Below are 15,903 nucleotides of genomic sequence, written 5' to 3' on the forward strand. Positions count from 1 at the left end.
AAAAAAAACTGTGAACAAATCCCTATGCACACTGCACATATCTTATTTTAAAGTAAAAAACAAAATGGGAACAAATACAATATTTAAAATAAAGAACAAGTAAATTTAAACCAACAAACTGAGTTTCAATGGGAACTATGCTCCTCACTGACCACCAATGAAAGAGGTGCCCCTTCCGGAAGTGCGGAAGTGCTGTGGGGGCCGGATAAATGGCCTTGGGGGGCCACATGTGGCCCGCGGGCCGTAGTTTGGGGACCCCTGCTCTAGGTGATGAGCTTCCTGTCCTTCGAGGTATGCATGAAGGCTTATTTGGAGGGGCCTAGGTAGCCGGGAGCCAAGCATCAGACAGGACAGAGTCCAGGTGTGAAAAGTAGGCGTGGGCAGTGAGCGTGCTCACTTGAAAATGTCTGTGCCAGCTCAGAGCAGAGACGGGTGGATTCCAGGTCCAGCCTTGGACCTCCAGGCCCGGGGTGCGGAGTGGGGGGAGGGGCGAGCCTGGGCAGCTGGAGACCCGATCCCCCGGCAGCACGCGCGGCTGCCACCAGAGGGAGCCTTGAGACCACGGAACCCGCGGCAGGGCCTGACGTCAGCGCCCCGCTTGCTAGGGCTCCCGCTCTGGACTCGGCGCCAGTCCCGCTCCGCGCCTCGCTGCTTCGCTCAGGCTCTAGCTCGCCTCGGGCTCGGCTCTGGCTCCGGCGGCGCCCCTCGCGCCGGGCCCCGGGGCAGACGGCGGCACATGATGGCCCGCGCCCAGGCTCTAGTCCTGGCGCTCACCATCCAGCTCTGTGCGCCCGAGACCGAGACTCCGGCAGGTAAGTGCGCGTCGGTCGGACCAAGCTTGCCCTGCGGAGTCCTCGGGCCCGTGGCGTAGCTTGGAAGAAAGTATGAGTTTTGGAGGACTAGGCGTTGCAAGTCTGCTCCTTGTGTGTGTGTGAGTGTTAGATGTGTGGTTCCGTGCTTATGGTGTTCTGTTTCTGCGAATGTTGTGTATCCATGAGTTATGTGTGCAAGAAAAGGTGCTGTGTGTGTACGTGAGTTCGTTGGGGTGAATGTTGTGTGCATAGGCACTGGGTATGCGCCAGTGTGTAGTGTTTGTGAAGCCAAGTAGGTTGTCCGTTGTGTGTGCATCTGAGTTTGGTTGTGTGGCTGGAGTTGTATTTGCTATGTGTTGCATTTGTTTGCGTTTTGTATGCCGTGGCAGGGAGTGCTGTTTGTTGCGTGTCTGAGTATGTGTTGTGCGTGTGCCCAGGAGTGCTCTGTGGATTCTGCCCGCGTGTGTATCAGGGAACGCATGTGTGGTGTGTGTGTGCTTGTGAGCTCGTGTATGTGTGTGAAGGCGTGGGAACGGGTCCGGAACCTGTGTGTCTGTGCGCTGTGTGCGCGATGTGTACGTGTGGGAGTGTCTGGGGTTGGTGGTGTGCTCTGCCGGGGGGGGGGGGGGGGCTGCGTGGGTCCGAGTGAATGCCAAGTGTGCCGGGAATGCGTGTGTAGGAGCGTGTCTGGAGCGGATGTGAGTGTGTGAGTGCGTCGGTGCGTGATGGCTGCGTGTCCAGGAATGTGGGGAGTGTGGTGCGCGCCTGGGCCGTGGCTGAGTGTGTGCCCGGGGCCCGGGGCCACCAGAGCGGACGGTGGCAGGGTGTGTTTGTGTGTGTGTGCGCGTGCGTGTGTGCGTGTGTGGCGCGCGGGCCCGGAACAAGTTGTCGCACGCGTCTCCCTCGCCCCTCCCCGGTCGGCCGGGCCAGAGGCTCAGAAGGGAGGAATGGGGGCCCCTGCGGCCGCCGACTCCGACATGTCGGGTCGTTTGTTGTTTCGCAAGTTCCGCGCGGCGCTGGCTGGCGGCTGATCCGAGGCGGCGCCGGGGCTGCGGGGCGCCGGGCGGGTGGCGGGGAGAGCCCGGAGCTGGAGGTGGACGCGAGGGAAGCGGGGAGGGCTGGGGCCGCGGGCGCTCCTGGGGGGGCTGGGTCCGGGCGGGCTGCGACGTCCGGGCGAGGGCAGGGCCTGGCTCTCGGCCTCTGGTCTGCCCCCCCTCCGGTTGTTTGCAGGAGGCGCGGCAGACGCCAGGGTCTCCCGGGACACTCCCTCGGTCGACTCCGCAACTTTGTGCGGCCTCCTCGCCGGCCAGAACCGCCTTGTGTGTGAGAGTGTGTGTACATATGTCCCTGTGCTTGTCCGCTGTGTGATCACGCTGTTTCTGGGTGTGTTTCGGAGTCTGGTGTCTTTTGGTGTGTGTGTGTATGTGTATTTGTACGTGTGATCAGATACCAACGTATGTATCTGGACCGTGTGTGTGCTGTGGACTGTGTGTCTGTTGTGTGTTTGTGTGCGTTTGTCTGTGCCCGCACACCTGAAAACCCCGACATCCCACGCTGAGACCTGGGAATCACAGACTGTGGTCTCTTCCAGTGGAATTGCTCCCGACTCCTCCTCTGAGGTCAGGGTGACCGATGCCCCATCCCCGGGGGGGGGGTTCTCAGCCTACACCCCTCCCACAGGTTGAGGGGCTCCAGCCGGCACCGTGTGCGCCAAGTAACCGGGAGACGCCCGAGGCAGGGATCAGCACGGTGCCGGATCAACACGTGCCAGAGCCGCCTCAGCCGCCGCCCAGAGAGGGACTACTCCTGGCCGCCCGCCTCCGAGAACGGGCCGCCCAGGGATCGAGTTCATAGCCCCGCGAACCTCTCGGGCCTTTTGAACGCGGCTCTCGGGCTCCCAGCTCCTGCGGTTCCTTCTGCTGCTGGCTCAGAGCTGGGGACTAGCCCTGAGGCCCCAGGGCCATCCAGCACAGTTTCAGCTTTGACCTTGCCATGCCTAAGAGGACACCAAGGCGACCTTCCTCCCTGCCCTCCCTGCCCTTCCTCCTCCCTTCTTCCTCCTCCCGCAGCAATTTTGCCCCCCTTCCACACCCTGAGATTAAACCCAAGAGATACACTATGCTTCCCCAGCTCTAGCACCTTGATTCCAAGAACCCTCATGTGTCCCAACTCCTGCCAGCAGGAACAACTGTCAAGAACTGAAGTTTTGGGAGTGAGTCCTTGAGCAAATTACTTCCATTCTTTGGTTCTCAGTTTCCTCATCTGCCTCATGAGCATCATAGTAATGGTGTATGGTACTTGGCAAATTGTAAAGTAAGGCTCTATCTGTGAGTGCCAGCGAACAAAAGATGTTTTTTTATTTTTATTTTTTTAAATTTATTTAATTTATTTTATTTATTCATTTTAGAGAGGAGAGAGAGGGGGAGAGAGAGAGAGAGACAGAGAGAGAGGAGAGAGAGACAGGGGGGAGGAGCTAGAAGCATCAACTCCCATATGTGCCTTGACCAAGCAAGCCCAGGGTTTTGAACCGGCGACCTCAGCATTTCCAGGTCGACGCTTTATCCACTGTGCCACCACAGGTCAGGCCAAAAGATGTTTTTGAGGACTGTTACAGAGTTCCAGGGGCTTTGATTTGAAGCTCCCAGACCTGGTTCAAATTCTGCCTCCACCACTTGCTGTCCTTGTGACCTTGAGCAAGTCATTTAATTTCTGAAGTTCCTGATAGCCTGTTAGCTATTACTTACTATTAGAACTTCCTTCAGAAACTCTTAGTAGAAGGTGTGGGATCAGCCCTGGCCCCCAGTCTATGTCCAGTCAATCCTTGTGTGCCTTCTGAGTCCTCCTCTCCTTGGGCTGGATGTGTGATGTCTCCCAGCCATGTAAATCTGGCAGTAATTTATTCCTCAGCGTTCTAGCTAGCTCATTTTGTCCTTTTGGTTGCTAGAGTTGTGGGCAGCAGGAATGAGGGAGAGGCTGCCCAGTGGTTTCAGGTTGGGCAATAAAGACTTGTCTGGGCAGATGGCCCTTTTTCTTGGGGCTGGGGGAGGGGACCCAGCAGGAAGCAGCAAGAGTGGCCACAGTGGGGATGTTGAGCTCCTGGGCAGCCTCCTGCCTAGCTCAGGTGTTTGGGAAAATCCGGGGTAGGCACCCTGCTTGCTCCAGGTGTGCTGCCATCCTTCGATGCTTTCATCAGCTAAGCTAGACCTGCAGGGCTGGGTTAGCTAGAGTTGTAGGGGGTGCCTTTGTGCTCCTCCTGTCCCTTAATCCCCCTCTCTCCTCCAAGCCCTCTTCTTGTATTCTGATGCATCTTACTTATCCTTACCTTCTCTCAAGAGCTCTCTCCTCTGTCCCCTTCTCTCCATCCTCAGTCATCTTTCATCTGCAGGAAGTTTCCAGCCTCTTGACTCTACTCCTCCATTGTGCCAGGGATCTTCCTAAAGTGAAAATGCATGTTTGGAATCCCGGTTTGAAACCCATTGAAGATTCCCCATTGCCTGCAGGGTTAACTCCCTCTCCCTTGGTCTCATTGCTTGCTCTAGCCACTGCCTGCCTGTCCAGCCCTATCTCATTTTGTGTCCCTGTCCTCTGCCCTATGCTCTGGCTAGTCTGACCCACTTATCAGTATCCCCTAAATGCCCGTTTCCCTCCATCTCCTCTCTGGGCCTTTGTACTCTCTCACTCCATCTCTTTGCTTGGTGAACTCCTGTTCTTCTTTTGGGTTTCAGCTTAGACGTCACATCCTCCCTGAAGTCTTCCTTGGTTACTCCCTGTTCTAGCCTAGGAAAGGAAGGTGGGGGTTGATTGGATTATTTTTATACCATTGTAATGATTACAATTTTTTGGTCCTTCCTTCCTTATAGACTATGAGCTCTGTGAGGACAGGGACTGAGGCTGAGTATTTAGTTCACCTCTGAATCTTTAGTGCCAGGCTCAGGGCCCAGCCACTCATGCTCGGTAAAATAAATGTGGCATGAAAGAATGAATGAGATCTAGAGGGTCAAATGCTGAACTGGAGGTGCCAGATGGGGGCGCAGTAATTCCACTGAAAGTAGAGATTAAAGGAATAGATTTCCCTCCAGGAATCTGGAAAATTCTGTTGGGTGATGATGTTGTGTGTGAACAAGCCATGTAGAGAGTGTCATCTGGGAGCTGTGAGTTAAGGAGGCTAAGTCCCAGGCAGAGAAAGGGAGCAGGTCTCTGAGTGCCAGCCCCTCCTCCTTACTTCCCACACTGCCTCCGTCCTCCCTCCAACCCCACCCCCAGCAGCTGGCCAGGCTGGTCAGTGGACTGGCCTTTGTGCTGGAGGCCTTGGCAGTTGGTGGAGAGGCATTGAGTCCTAACCGTCAGTGAGACCGTTTCGGAGGAGGGGGAAGGACCCTGCATCAGGAGGGGAAGACTCTCTCTCAGTCCCAGTTTGTGGAGTGGGCAGGTGGGGTCCCAACCTCTGTCCTGGCTCCTCTGTGAGGCTGAGGGAAGGGAGGAGAGCTCTCCCTGTGGTGACCCCTGCAGGTGGGGTGAGGCCAGTTGAGGTGCGTGCAGGAGTGATTCTGGTATGTGGACAGTCAGAGCGGGGAGTGTGTGTGTGTGTGTGTGTGTGTGTGTGTGTGTGTGCATGTGCGTGCACGCATGTGTGATTATGGTTGTATGATTGTAGCCCAGGACACAGGACACATGTGTGGCCTGTCAGGGTGTCTAGCCATTTGGTTACTCTGTGTGGCAGGATCTGAGTTTGAATAGGCAGGCAGTCAGCTGCTTTGATTCTCAGGGAGCCTGATACTCAGGTATCTGGGTATCTTAGTGTTAAATTTCTGAAGTTTGGGTGTGGAGTTATTTGGGTGGGTTGTGTTTCAGTATCTAGATGTAGGTCTCCCAATGCCAGGATATGGAGGATCAGAGTGTGCCAACATAAGGATATCCTGGTGTCTCTGCATCTGGAAGTGGGTGTATCCAGGTGTCTGGGAGTCCTCAGATGAATGGGTGTCCAAATGCAGGAGTGTTTCCGTGTTGTGTCCAGCTGTGGGGTTGTCCTGCTGCCTGGGTGTCTGGATGTGGGTTATGCAAGTGTCTGGATATCTGAGTATGGGCTATCTCTGTGTCTAGCAATAGGGTACACATGCATTGGACTATCCAGTGTGTGTGAGTCTGGCCGTGGGGTGCCCTGTGGTTGGTGTGTCTGTTGCATGTTTAGGTATGTGTATCTCTTGGAAAGGGGTGTGCACATGTTGGGGAATGTTCTAGTGACTGTGCCCAGCTATGGAGCAGAAACTGGGACTGTGCTGGTTCAGCTGGTTATACCCTTTCCCCTGGGGCTTACCTCCTGATCCCCCTTTAGACCCCAAGGGCCAGGAGCCTGTGGAGGAGGCCCCAATGGCTCTGTTTCTCTGTGGTTTGTCAGTCTAGAGCTGCACAATCCAATAGAACTTTCTTACAATGATGGAAATGTTATCTACCTGCACTCTCTAATATGGTGGCCACGTAGCCACGTGCGGTTATTAAATTCAGTTAGTTAAAATTTATTAAAATAAAAACTCAGTCCCTTAGTCTCACCAGCCAGATTTCAAGTCCTCAAGAGTCGCATGTTGCTAGTGGCTATCATACTGGTCAGTGCAGGCACAGGACATTTCTATCAATGGTAGAAAGTTCTATGGGGAGTGCTGGTCTAGAGATGCGAGGCCTGCAGCATCTTCAGGGAGGCCTGGACGCCTCAGAGAGTGGAGTGGGTCTGGACGGACCACCACTCACGGCCGTTGGAGAAGGTTTGGTTGAATCTATGACCCCTTCTCCCCAGCTGCATCATTTCTCGCCTGGACTATTGCAGTAGCCCCCTCCTTGGTCTTTATTCTGTCACTCGCCTTCCAATGCTTCCATTGCCCTGAGACCTGCATGCCTTCTCTCCGGCAGACGAAGGATGCTGCCATGCTGTTGCCTCGAGGTTCTCTAGCACTCAAGAGGACAAAACCCACGCCCTAACATGGCGGGCGAGGCCTGCACGACCCAGCCCCTGTTTTCCACGACACCTGCATGCCTATGGCTTTTGTTCCTGACCCCCTTCCTCCGATCCGTATCTTGTGATCCGGGCTCACCAGTCCAGTGCTGACCCAAGAACCTGCCCAGACCTTACCGCGTATGCAGGCCTGCCTGCTTGCTCAGCCTTCCGCGTCCAGTTGTGATGTCACTTCCCCAGCAGAGCCTTCCCAGAGCCCTCCCGGCACAGTGGGTCAGAGTTCTCCCAAATGCCTGTGTGACAGTGTGTAGCACATGTTTTCTGTCTCCTTCCCCGCTAGGTTGGGGGCCGCTCAGGGCTGGGCCGAGTCTTTGTCATCTACAATCCCGGAGCCTTGTACAGGGCAGGTGCCACTCAGTGTTGGCATCTGTGTGATCCCATAGGAAGGCTCAGTGGGGGTGGAGGGTGGAGCTGGGGCTTTAGAGGGCAGTCATGGTTGAGGGCATACCCCTGGCTGGCTCTGGGCGGGGGCTGCCACTGACTGCGGAATGGCTGGGGGAGGACCTAAGAAGCTGTTACAACTTAGGAGGTCTTGGGTTGATTTCTAGGGTGCAGACCCCGAGACCTGGTGGTCAGTCAGAAGGGATGAGGAGAAAGGGGACTTAGAGTGGTGATTGAGGCTTTGGAATTGATTATAGAAATGGGGAGAGGAGTGGGACAGGGAAACTGGCTGTTGTTGGAGCACAGGGCATAGATCAGGGGTCCCCAAACTACGGCCCATGGGCCACATGCGGCCCCCTGAGGCCATTTATCCGGCCCCCGCCGCACTTCCGGAAGGGGCACCTCTTTCATTGGTGGTCAGTGAGAGGAGCATAGTTCTCATTGAAATACTGGTCAGTTTGTTGATTTAAATTTACTTGTTCTTTATTTTAAATATTGGATTTGTTCCTGTTTTGTTTTTTTACTTTAAAATAAGATATGTGCAGTGTGCATAGGGATTTGTTCATAGTTTTTTTTTATAGTCCGGCCCTCCAGCGGTCTGAGGGACAGTGAACTGGCCCCCTGTGTAAAAAGTTTGGGGACCCCTGGCATAGATGATAGTCAAGATCACAGCTGGGGGTGGTGTGATAGCTGGGGGATGGGGGGCAACTGTGGGAGGAGAGATCACCAGTGACGAAGATACATCCGGGGGATGGGACAGCTGGGAATGAGGGGACAGGTGGTGTTGGGTGATCAACTGAGGGTTGGGGGACATATGAGGAATAGAGAGAAGGGGACAGAGAGAAGGGGGTGTGGGACAGCTGGGTGATAAGAGGTGACAACTGGGAGGTTTCAGAAGCCTATCTGGGCAGGATTGGTGGGTCTCATCTGAGAGAGTGAGAAATGCACTGCTCAGAATGTGTGTACGTGTGTATGTGTGTGTTTATATGCGGTACGAGTGCACCCTTGTGGTTGTGTTTGTGTGTAAATATGTGTTTTACCCCCTAGAGTGTGGTGGTCAAGATCATGGGCTTGGGAACCAGACCATCTGGGTTCTCATCCTGGCTCCACCACTGCTAGCCGTTTAATACTTGGGCAAGTTACTTGATCTCTCTGGGCCTTTAATGTTCTCATCTGTGAGATGGGGTAATTATTATTATTTAAAATTTTTTTTAATTTAGAAATTAGATTTAATGGGGTGACATTGATCAATAAGAGTACATAAGTTTCGGGTGGACATCTCCATAGCATTTGAACAGTTGATTTGTGTTGTGTGCCCATCACCCAAAGTCAACTCATTTTCTGTCACCATATACTTGGCCCCCCTTAGCACCCTCCCCCCGGAGATGGGGTAATTATAGAACACATTGCATGAGGTTGCTGTGAGAATGTATTTTGTATACATATGAATATAGTGGAGAACAGATCCTGGCCCATGGGAAGCACTGTATAAGTGTTAGCTATTATGAAGTGTGTGTTCTTGGCTTCTGATGAAGTCCAGGCCTGGGAGGGCAAGAGTGACCAGCTCGACTGGTTGGGTCTGGCTTGCCGCTCACTGCCACCTTGCTGTCATCCCACTTGCCGCCCACCCTGTACCAGGGCCTAATTCAATATATCTCCCCCTCTGTCTCTCCCCTGCTCTGCCCTGGGCTGGGGGCCAGGGGATGTGCTTTAATTGTCCAGAAGCTTTATAGCAGAATCTGAATTCATTGTCTGTCTGCCAGTGCGCTGGGGCCCTGCTCAGAGATAAATACCTGGACAATGGTCTTGGTTCTGGCTGCCTGTCCTGTGGGCGGCAGCGATTGCATCCTGTGCCCTCGGAGAGTCACTGGGGTGAAAGCTGTTGGGGGTTGGGGGTTGGGGGTAGAGCAGCGGGAGGCCCACAGGGCAGACAGGCCTCAGCTCCTAACCATGGGGAAACCAGTTCAGCTGGACAGAGCTTCAGGCACAGGGTTTACTGGGGGTCTGGGAAGCACGTGCAACACTTGAGCAGTGTGCCACATTTTTGCCTTACACTAATAGCTGCGCTGCATCGTGACCCTGGACTGCTTTGAGTGTGTGCTGTCTGGGGTGCCAGCTGGGCCCAGCTCCCCAGGACGGGGCCGCACTGCACTGCATCCCGGCCCCACACTGCACGGCAGTGCCAGGATTCTGTGCCGCATTGGCTGTGTGTCTGTAGGCTCCGCCTTTGCATTGTTTCATTGTCCTGCACCTCCAAGCGGCAGCTGTTCTGCCCTTTGTGTCAACTGTCTTCTGTGCTTATTACTCTCTCGGATGGCATTGTTGCATTGGGCTTCGGGACTCTCCTAGGATTTGGGCATCGCTCCTGGCAATGCACCACTGTGCTTTGCCAACAGATGGCATGCCACCATGGCACTGCCTCTCCGCATTACGTGGCTTCTCCATGCTGAACTGCACTGGATGGGGGCGTGCTCCTGGCCTAGCCCCTTATACTGCATCATGGCCTCTGTCATGCTGCCCCCGTGGGACCCTGGCCCTACCCAGTGTTACCACAGGTGTCTGCTGCTGGCCTATCCCTGGTTTCTGTTGGCAGTCCCATTTGAACATCTTTGCATGGCGTGCCATCACTGCGTGCACCTCCACCCCTCCTGCACACCACTCAGGGGGTCTGTACTTACACTGCAGCTGCGGGCCACTTTGTTAGGCTTGGGGACTGGCCTGGGTTTTTTTTTTTTTTTTTGTATTTTTCTGGAGCTGGAAACGGGGAGAGACAGTCAGACAGACTCCCACATGTGCCCAACCGGGATCCACCCGGCATGCCCACCAGGGGCGACGCTCTGCCCACCAGGGGGCGATGTTCTGCCCCTCCAGGGCGTCGCTCTGGCGTGACCAGAGCCACTCTAGCGCCTGGGGCAGAGGCCAAGGAGCCATCCCCAGCGCCTGGGCCATCTTTGCTCCAATGGAGCCTTGGCTGCAGGAGGGGAAGAGAGAGACAGAGAGGAAGGAGGGGGGGGGTGGAGAAGCAAATGGGCGCTTCTCCTATGTGCCCTGGCCGGGAATCGAACCCAGGTCCCCCGCACGCCAGACCGACGCTCTACCACTGAGCCAACTGGCCAGGGCCTTGGCCTGGGTTTTTATGGGCAGCGCCTTTGCACAGTACCCAGCTCTGCATCTCTGCACTGCACCGGTACCTGTACCTGCTCACTCTTGGGTCGCGTGCACACTACTGGATATCAGGGCCCAGAATTGTGCACCGAATTTACTGTTCCACATGGCACCTTCACAGCACTCCATGTTGGTGCCTCTTTCTACCCCTGCCCTCGTGTCTACACCTACCCTGCTCCCCGGGACTGTGTTGAGCTTGTATTCCTCACCCAGCAGTTCCTCCTGCACCGCACACATCCTTCTCTTGCCTGTATCTCTGTGCTCCTCTGCATGCCTCCACCGGACGCCTCCTTTCTGTGAGAATTCATAGAGTGCCAACTATGTGCCTGGCCCTGTGCTAGTGTCTAGAGGGGAAGAATTAGTAAGGCTTGAACTTAGCCCCCGGGCAGTTGTCCACACTGGTGCGCTGTGCCTCTGTGAAGTGCTGGGTTGTGTCCACGGTGGATGTGCCGACCGGTTGGGCCGTGCTGTTCCAGATGTGTATGCACACTGTGTGCTCTGCCCCCCTGTGTTGTATAACTGCATTCTGCCTCTGGACAGCATGGAGCGGCTGCCTCGCACCCTCAGCACGCCCTGGCACTGCATTGCGCTGTCCCTCCATGGGGCCTGTTAGAAAGTACAGATCTTCGCACTACACGGTTTGTGCACAGTCCTCTGCCTCTCCACTTTGCACTGTGTTTTTATGTGCTACAGGGTGCCTGCACAGCAGGGTCTGTGGACACCTTGCCCACTGTACCTCTGCACAGCATAGCCTGGCCCTATCCTGTCCCTTTCCCCTATGCTGCCGACACGGCAGCCCTGCTGTTAGCCTGGGAATTTGGGGTACATATTGATCAGGGAGACGGGGAGTGGGTCTGGTCTGTTCCCTTGCTGCAGTAGGCTTCCTTCTATCATCAGTGTTGCTGGTCTCTGGGTTGGCCCCTGTTGGGGGGCACCAGCCAAGCTTACTGTCCCCGTGGCCGGCCCTGGTGAGCTTCTTGGTTGTAGCTATGCCGAAGCCTGTGTGGTTAGAAGGTGGGCATACTGCTGCCAGCCTTGCCTTTAATTAATTGCTCATCAATTATTCAGGATTTTGGAGGGCAGCTCAAGGGAGCCCTGGCTGAGGTCTGGATGTGTTGATCTGGACAAGGAGAGCAGTGAAGTGGGCTGGGTCAGGTCTCTGGGCTGGAGTCATGGTCCTCGAGCCTGGGTAGGGTTAGTTGGGGTCAGGCTCTCTGGGACCATAAGTCCAGTCACTATTGGCCATCTATTCTACATAGCGCTTGGGAATGGGGTTCAGAGGTATAAGAGACAGTCATTAACCTCAAGAAGGGAGGAGATGGAAGTTAGATGGGCGTGAGATAGAGTTGTTGTTGGTGCGAAGAACCTGGGATAGGGCTGAGTTGAGCAAGAATGTCGAAGGGTAAGGCCAGTGTAGGTTCCAGGGTTGGGCTGGGCTGCCTAGACTGGGGGTGTGGCTTTGGATGATGACATAGAGCTGTGTTGTCACTGGGGTTGTATTTGGGTTCACAGGGCAGGGTTGGGACTGTGCCTGGGGTTGGGTGTGACCCCAGCCATTAAATTTGTAATCTTTTGGGAGAAGTTTTGTTTCTCCTGGGGCCACTCTTGGGAACTGGATGCTCTATTGACAAACTGAAGGGAACAAAAATCTCATTGCATACAAACTCTGTTTGCCCAGGTTCTTCAGAAAACACTGGTAGAGGCTGGCAGCCACAGCTGGCACAGAGCGCCGTCCCGTCTGGTGGGGAGGAAAGGCCGGTGCTCACAGGCTTGTGGTGTTCATGTGCACACAGATGTACATGCACACTGCCTTCTACCCTGCCGTGTAACTCGTCTCTCCTTTAGGCACATGCATATCATTGAACATGCTCACGCACCTCTGCACGTAAATGTACAGCCACACACCCCAGCTTCGTGGTACATTGCTGGGGGATCCCACTTTGAGACACCCATGCTCACTCTCACCTCTCCCCATAGCGTCTATCTCTGCCCTCAAGTCACTTGTACTCCCACGCATACTCACACAAACGGAATCGGAATTCTGGGGGTGGACTCAGCGGTCACCTAGGTCCACATTTGCATTTTATAAGTGAGGAAGCAGGGCTTCAGAGAGGGCAAGCCACCTGGCCCTGGTCACACAGGGTGCTAGAGGCTCAACAGGAATTACATCCAGGTCTCCTGCCTCCCACTTGAGTACCTATAAGTCAGTACCAGGCTGTCAGTCTCAGAGCCATGCATACGTGCGCGCGCGCGCACACACACACACACATCGGCATATGGAAACACGTGCCATGGAGTGGCGGAGACCCTCACACCAGGCCTACTGAAGGGAGACCCCCTCCCACACTCGGGCTCCTCTTGCAGAGGTTGCTTTGCCCCGTACATCACCCCATCCAGAGCCCAGCCGGATGTGGATAAACCATCCTCCTGCCTTCCCAAATTGTGGCTGACGGTTGCTCAGGCAACCGCCTGCCAGATTGGGGAGATTAACTGAGGAATGTAGCTGGGCCAGTTTGAGTTAAGGCTGGGGGAGCTTGTGGTGGTCCTGCTCTGATGAAGCCCACCCTCTCAGGGAGGTCCTGGCAAAGATGGTTTACCCAGGGAGGGGCCTGGGTTTCTCCCTGTCCCTCTGCCACTTGAGACTGTGTCCCTAAGGCTTGGACTAGGCTGGGGTAAGTGAGTCAGAGAGAGAGAGAGAGAGAGAGAGAGAGTGTGTGTGTGTGAACATCTGAGTGTGAGGCTGTGTGTGTGTGTTGTGCAACTCTGAACGAGATTGACGTGTGTGTTGTTTGCATCCAGGATGGGAGCTTGAGGCCCCTTTCGTCACTCGTTCCTGACATCTGACTCACAACCTCTTGGTGGCTTGTCCCGCTCCTGATCCTGCAGTGCCCTCTGGAGAAGCCACCTGCCCTCCTCATGACTTAGAGAACATATCACTGTCTCATCTGGATCCAGGCACTCCCTTGCTCAAACACCCACTGTGCCTTCCCAACTCAAAAGGAGGCCAAACTTCTCACCTGGCACTCAAGGCCTCCCTTTAACACAACGTGCCCCCACCCCAGTCTCATCTCCCATGACTCCGGGCAATCTGGGCTCCTCTCTGTGTCCCGGACCAACAGTGTGTTTACTCACTGCCTTTCTTCGCTGCTGCTCGGCCCTTTGCCTCAAATGCCCCTTTGCCCATCTCTGTTGAATGACAGCCACCCTTCCGGGCTCTGCTCAGGTGCACCCACCTCGGGGAACCTTTCCTCTGCACCTCTCTTGGATGCCCCCGTGGCCTGTCAATTGTCCCATCCCCTTACGCCCCGCTCACACTGGGAGGTCTGAGGGCAGGGCAGTCTCAACATCCTTGTGCCTCTAATAGTGCCAGCCTGGGACCTGCTTTGTTCAGTCAGTGAACAAATGTCCCATGAGTGGCACTAAATAACATGTGGCCGGTGGCATACCAGGGCCTGATTTTGTTGCACCTCGCCTCCTTGAATAAAGATAGGTGGCTTCAGCCCCAGCTTCTGGGACTTACGGTGTAGCCTCGGGCAAGCCATCCCTCATCCCTCTGTGCCTCAGTTTCCATCTCTTAAAGAGGAATGACGATAGTATTCACCTTCTGAGTCACTATGAAGGTCCGCCGGCACAGGTGGTCCTGGTGGTAAGTGGCAGCCCCCCGTGGTGGTGGTGCTGTGTGTGTACACGTCTGTGCCCATGTCTGTGTTGATGGAGTTGAGAAGGATTTTCTGCTGTCATTCTTGCTCTGAACCCAAAGTCTGATCTAGTTTTTTTCCTCCTGGGCTGGTGGCCCCTAATAGGAGTTGGGTCTCTAGCAGGACCTGAGACTTGGCTTTGGGGCTCCTGGCTCCTGGGCCATCCAGACTGGATGTGATGGGGTTTTTCCCAGGGCCCAGGAAGGCTGATTGTTCCCATCCCGGGGTGAGCAGGGGAGGACATTGGTGTGGGGCCCTCCTTAAGGAGCCTGGCCCCAGAGATATTACCTGCTAAGGGTTGTGGCTGGAATGGGCCTGGCCCAGAGATGCAGGGCTCAGGATGGACATGGACAAAGGAGAGGGGGTCATTCTGCCTAAGGGGCACTCTGATGGAGTCAGTCAGCGGAGGAGGTCACCCTGGCTAGGATCAGTTATAAGAGTTATTTGACGGAGGTCAGGGTCACTCTGGCCATGGTCAGCTGGTCTGGGGTTAGTCAGTCACTCTGGTGGTCATTCTGGCTGAATTCAGATGGCTAGGCAGTCATTTAGATGACAGTTGGGCCACTCTAGCTCAGGTTTCTCTGTGTGGGGTCACTGATCTGTGTCAGGCAGTCTGGGGGCTACTCTGGTTAAGGTCAGATGGTCTGGGGGTCCCTCTGACCAGGTTAGTCAGCTTGGGGGTCCTGGAAGCTCATGAAAGAAGGAGCTGGCACTGTCAGGCTCTCTCCAGGGCCATAGATGAGCCATCTGGGGCAGCTGCCTTGTTACTTGTGAAGGGACAGGAAGGACCTGAGCCCTAGTTAGGGTTCCATGTCCTAGGCTTTCTTTCCTGGCAACCCCTTTGCCTTGGGGCTAAGACCCTCAGGAGAAGACTCAGCTCAGGCTGAATGAAGTCACTTGTCCCCTCCTCCAGGAAGTCCTCTCTGACCATTCCTACTAGCCATGTACTCTGTCTGTGCCGTGCTGTGGATCATTTTCTAGTGGGAAAGCTGAGGCCTTCCCAGCACTGATGGGGTTAAAGTCCACCTCCCACAGGAGACAGGACACAATGCTGACCAGCGCTTTTCACATAAAGGGGCAAAGAGCTCAGCCCAGGGCTTGCCCCAGCTCTGGAGAGAGGCTTCTGTTATTTCCTTGCATCCATTTGGTGCCAGCCTCATGCCCACTTCTCGTCATTGTACACTCTGAAAAGGCCCAAGAGGAGGAAAGGAAACCCCCCAACAATGGCAAGCCCCTTTGTGCCGGGCTGTGCTGTGTGTGTTTCCATATGCTACTTTACACAACCCTCTTAACAACCTAGGGAAGTCCCGGCTACTGATGAAACAAAGAGTCTCCTAAAGTGAAGCCACTGGCCGTGTGTGCAGTCACTACGGTTCCTGGCACACGGGACTCACTCCCAGTTACTGTTTATTTCTCTTCTCTCTGCTTTTTGAGCCTGGGAAGCAACTCAGGTTTGTCCTTTCTCATAGTGAAGGCTTTTCTGGTGGGAGACGAAGAGTTTGGCAGCTGACTGACACGGGTTCAAATCCTGCCTACTACTCATGTAGGCGCAAGTGGCAAATGTTAGGAGTTGCTACATCCCGAGTGCTTCCGTGTGCTAGGGAGTGTGCTAAGTGGATCCCACGTTGAATCGTCAACAAGCCCTGTGTGGACGGGGAGATAAGCCCAGGAAAGTGAGGTGACTTGCCCACAGTCAAAAGGGTTGGCAAACTGCAGAGTCAAGATTTACTCCCAAGTGTGTCTGATGCCAAAGCCCACTCACTTCTCTGGCACATTATCCTGTGGATGGATCCTTCACCCCTCAGAGCCTCAGTCACTTCCTATGTCAAGTGCAGGCATCCAG

General features: G+C 54.9%; 1 protein-coding gene across 10 annotated transcripts in view; it reads left to right on the top strand.

Annotated features, from left to right (window-relative positions):
• The first annotated feature begins 649 nt into the window (after positions 1 to 649).
• PTPRU (protein tyrosine phosphatase receptor type U) overlaps positions 650 to 15,903 on the top strand; it is an 81,703-nt gene continuing 66,449 nt past the window's right edge. For 9 of the 10 annotated variants that reach the window (XM_066375626.1, XM_066375628.1, XM_066375632.1 and 6 more), the window contains exon 1: positions 650 to 812. In XM_066375626.1, the coding sequence (XP_066231723.1) occupies positions 737 to 812 (76 nt within the window). In that variant the 5' untranslated portion in view covers positions 650 to 736. Of the gene's footprint in view, positions 813 to 8,296; positions 8,383 to 15,903 lie in introns of those variants that run through there. The other variant, XM_066375633.1, reaches the window with a different exon arrangement.

The sequence above is a fragment of the Saccopteryx leptura genome, chromosome 3 (assembly GCF_036850995.1).
Source record: "Saccopteryx leptura isolate mSacLep1 chromosome 3, mSacLep1_pri_phased_curated, whole genome shotgun sequence".
In the NCBI taxonomy this organism is placed as follows: Eukaryota; Metazoa; Chordata; class Mammalia; order Chiroptera; family Emballonuridae; genus Saccopteryx; species Saccopteryx leptura.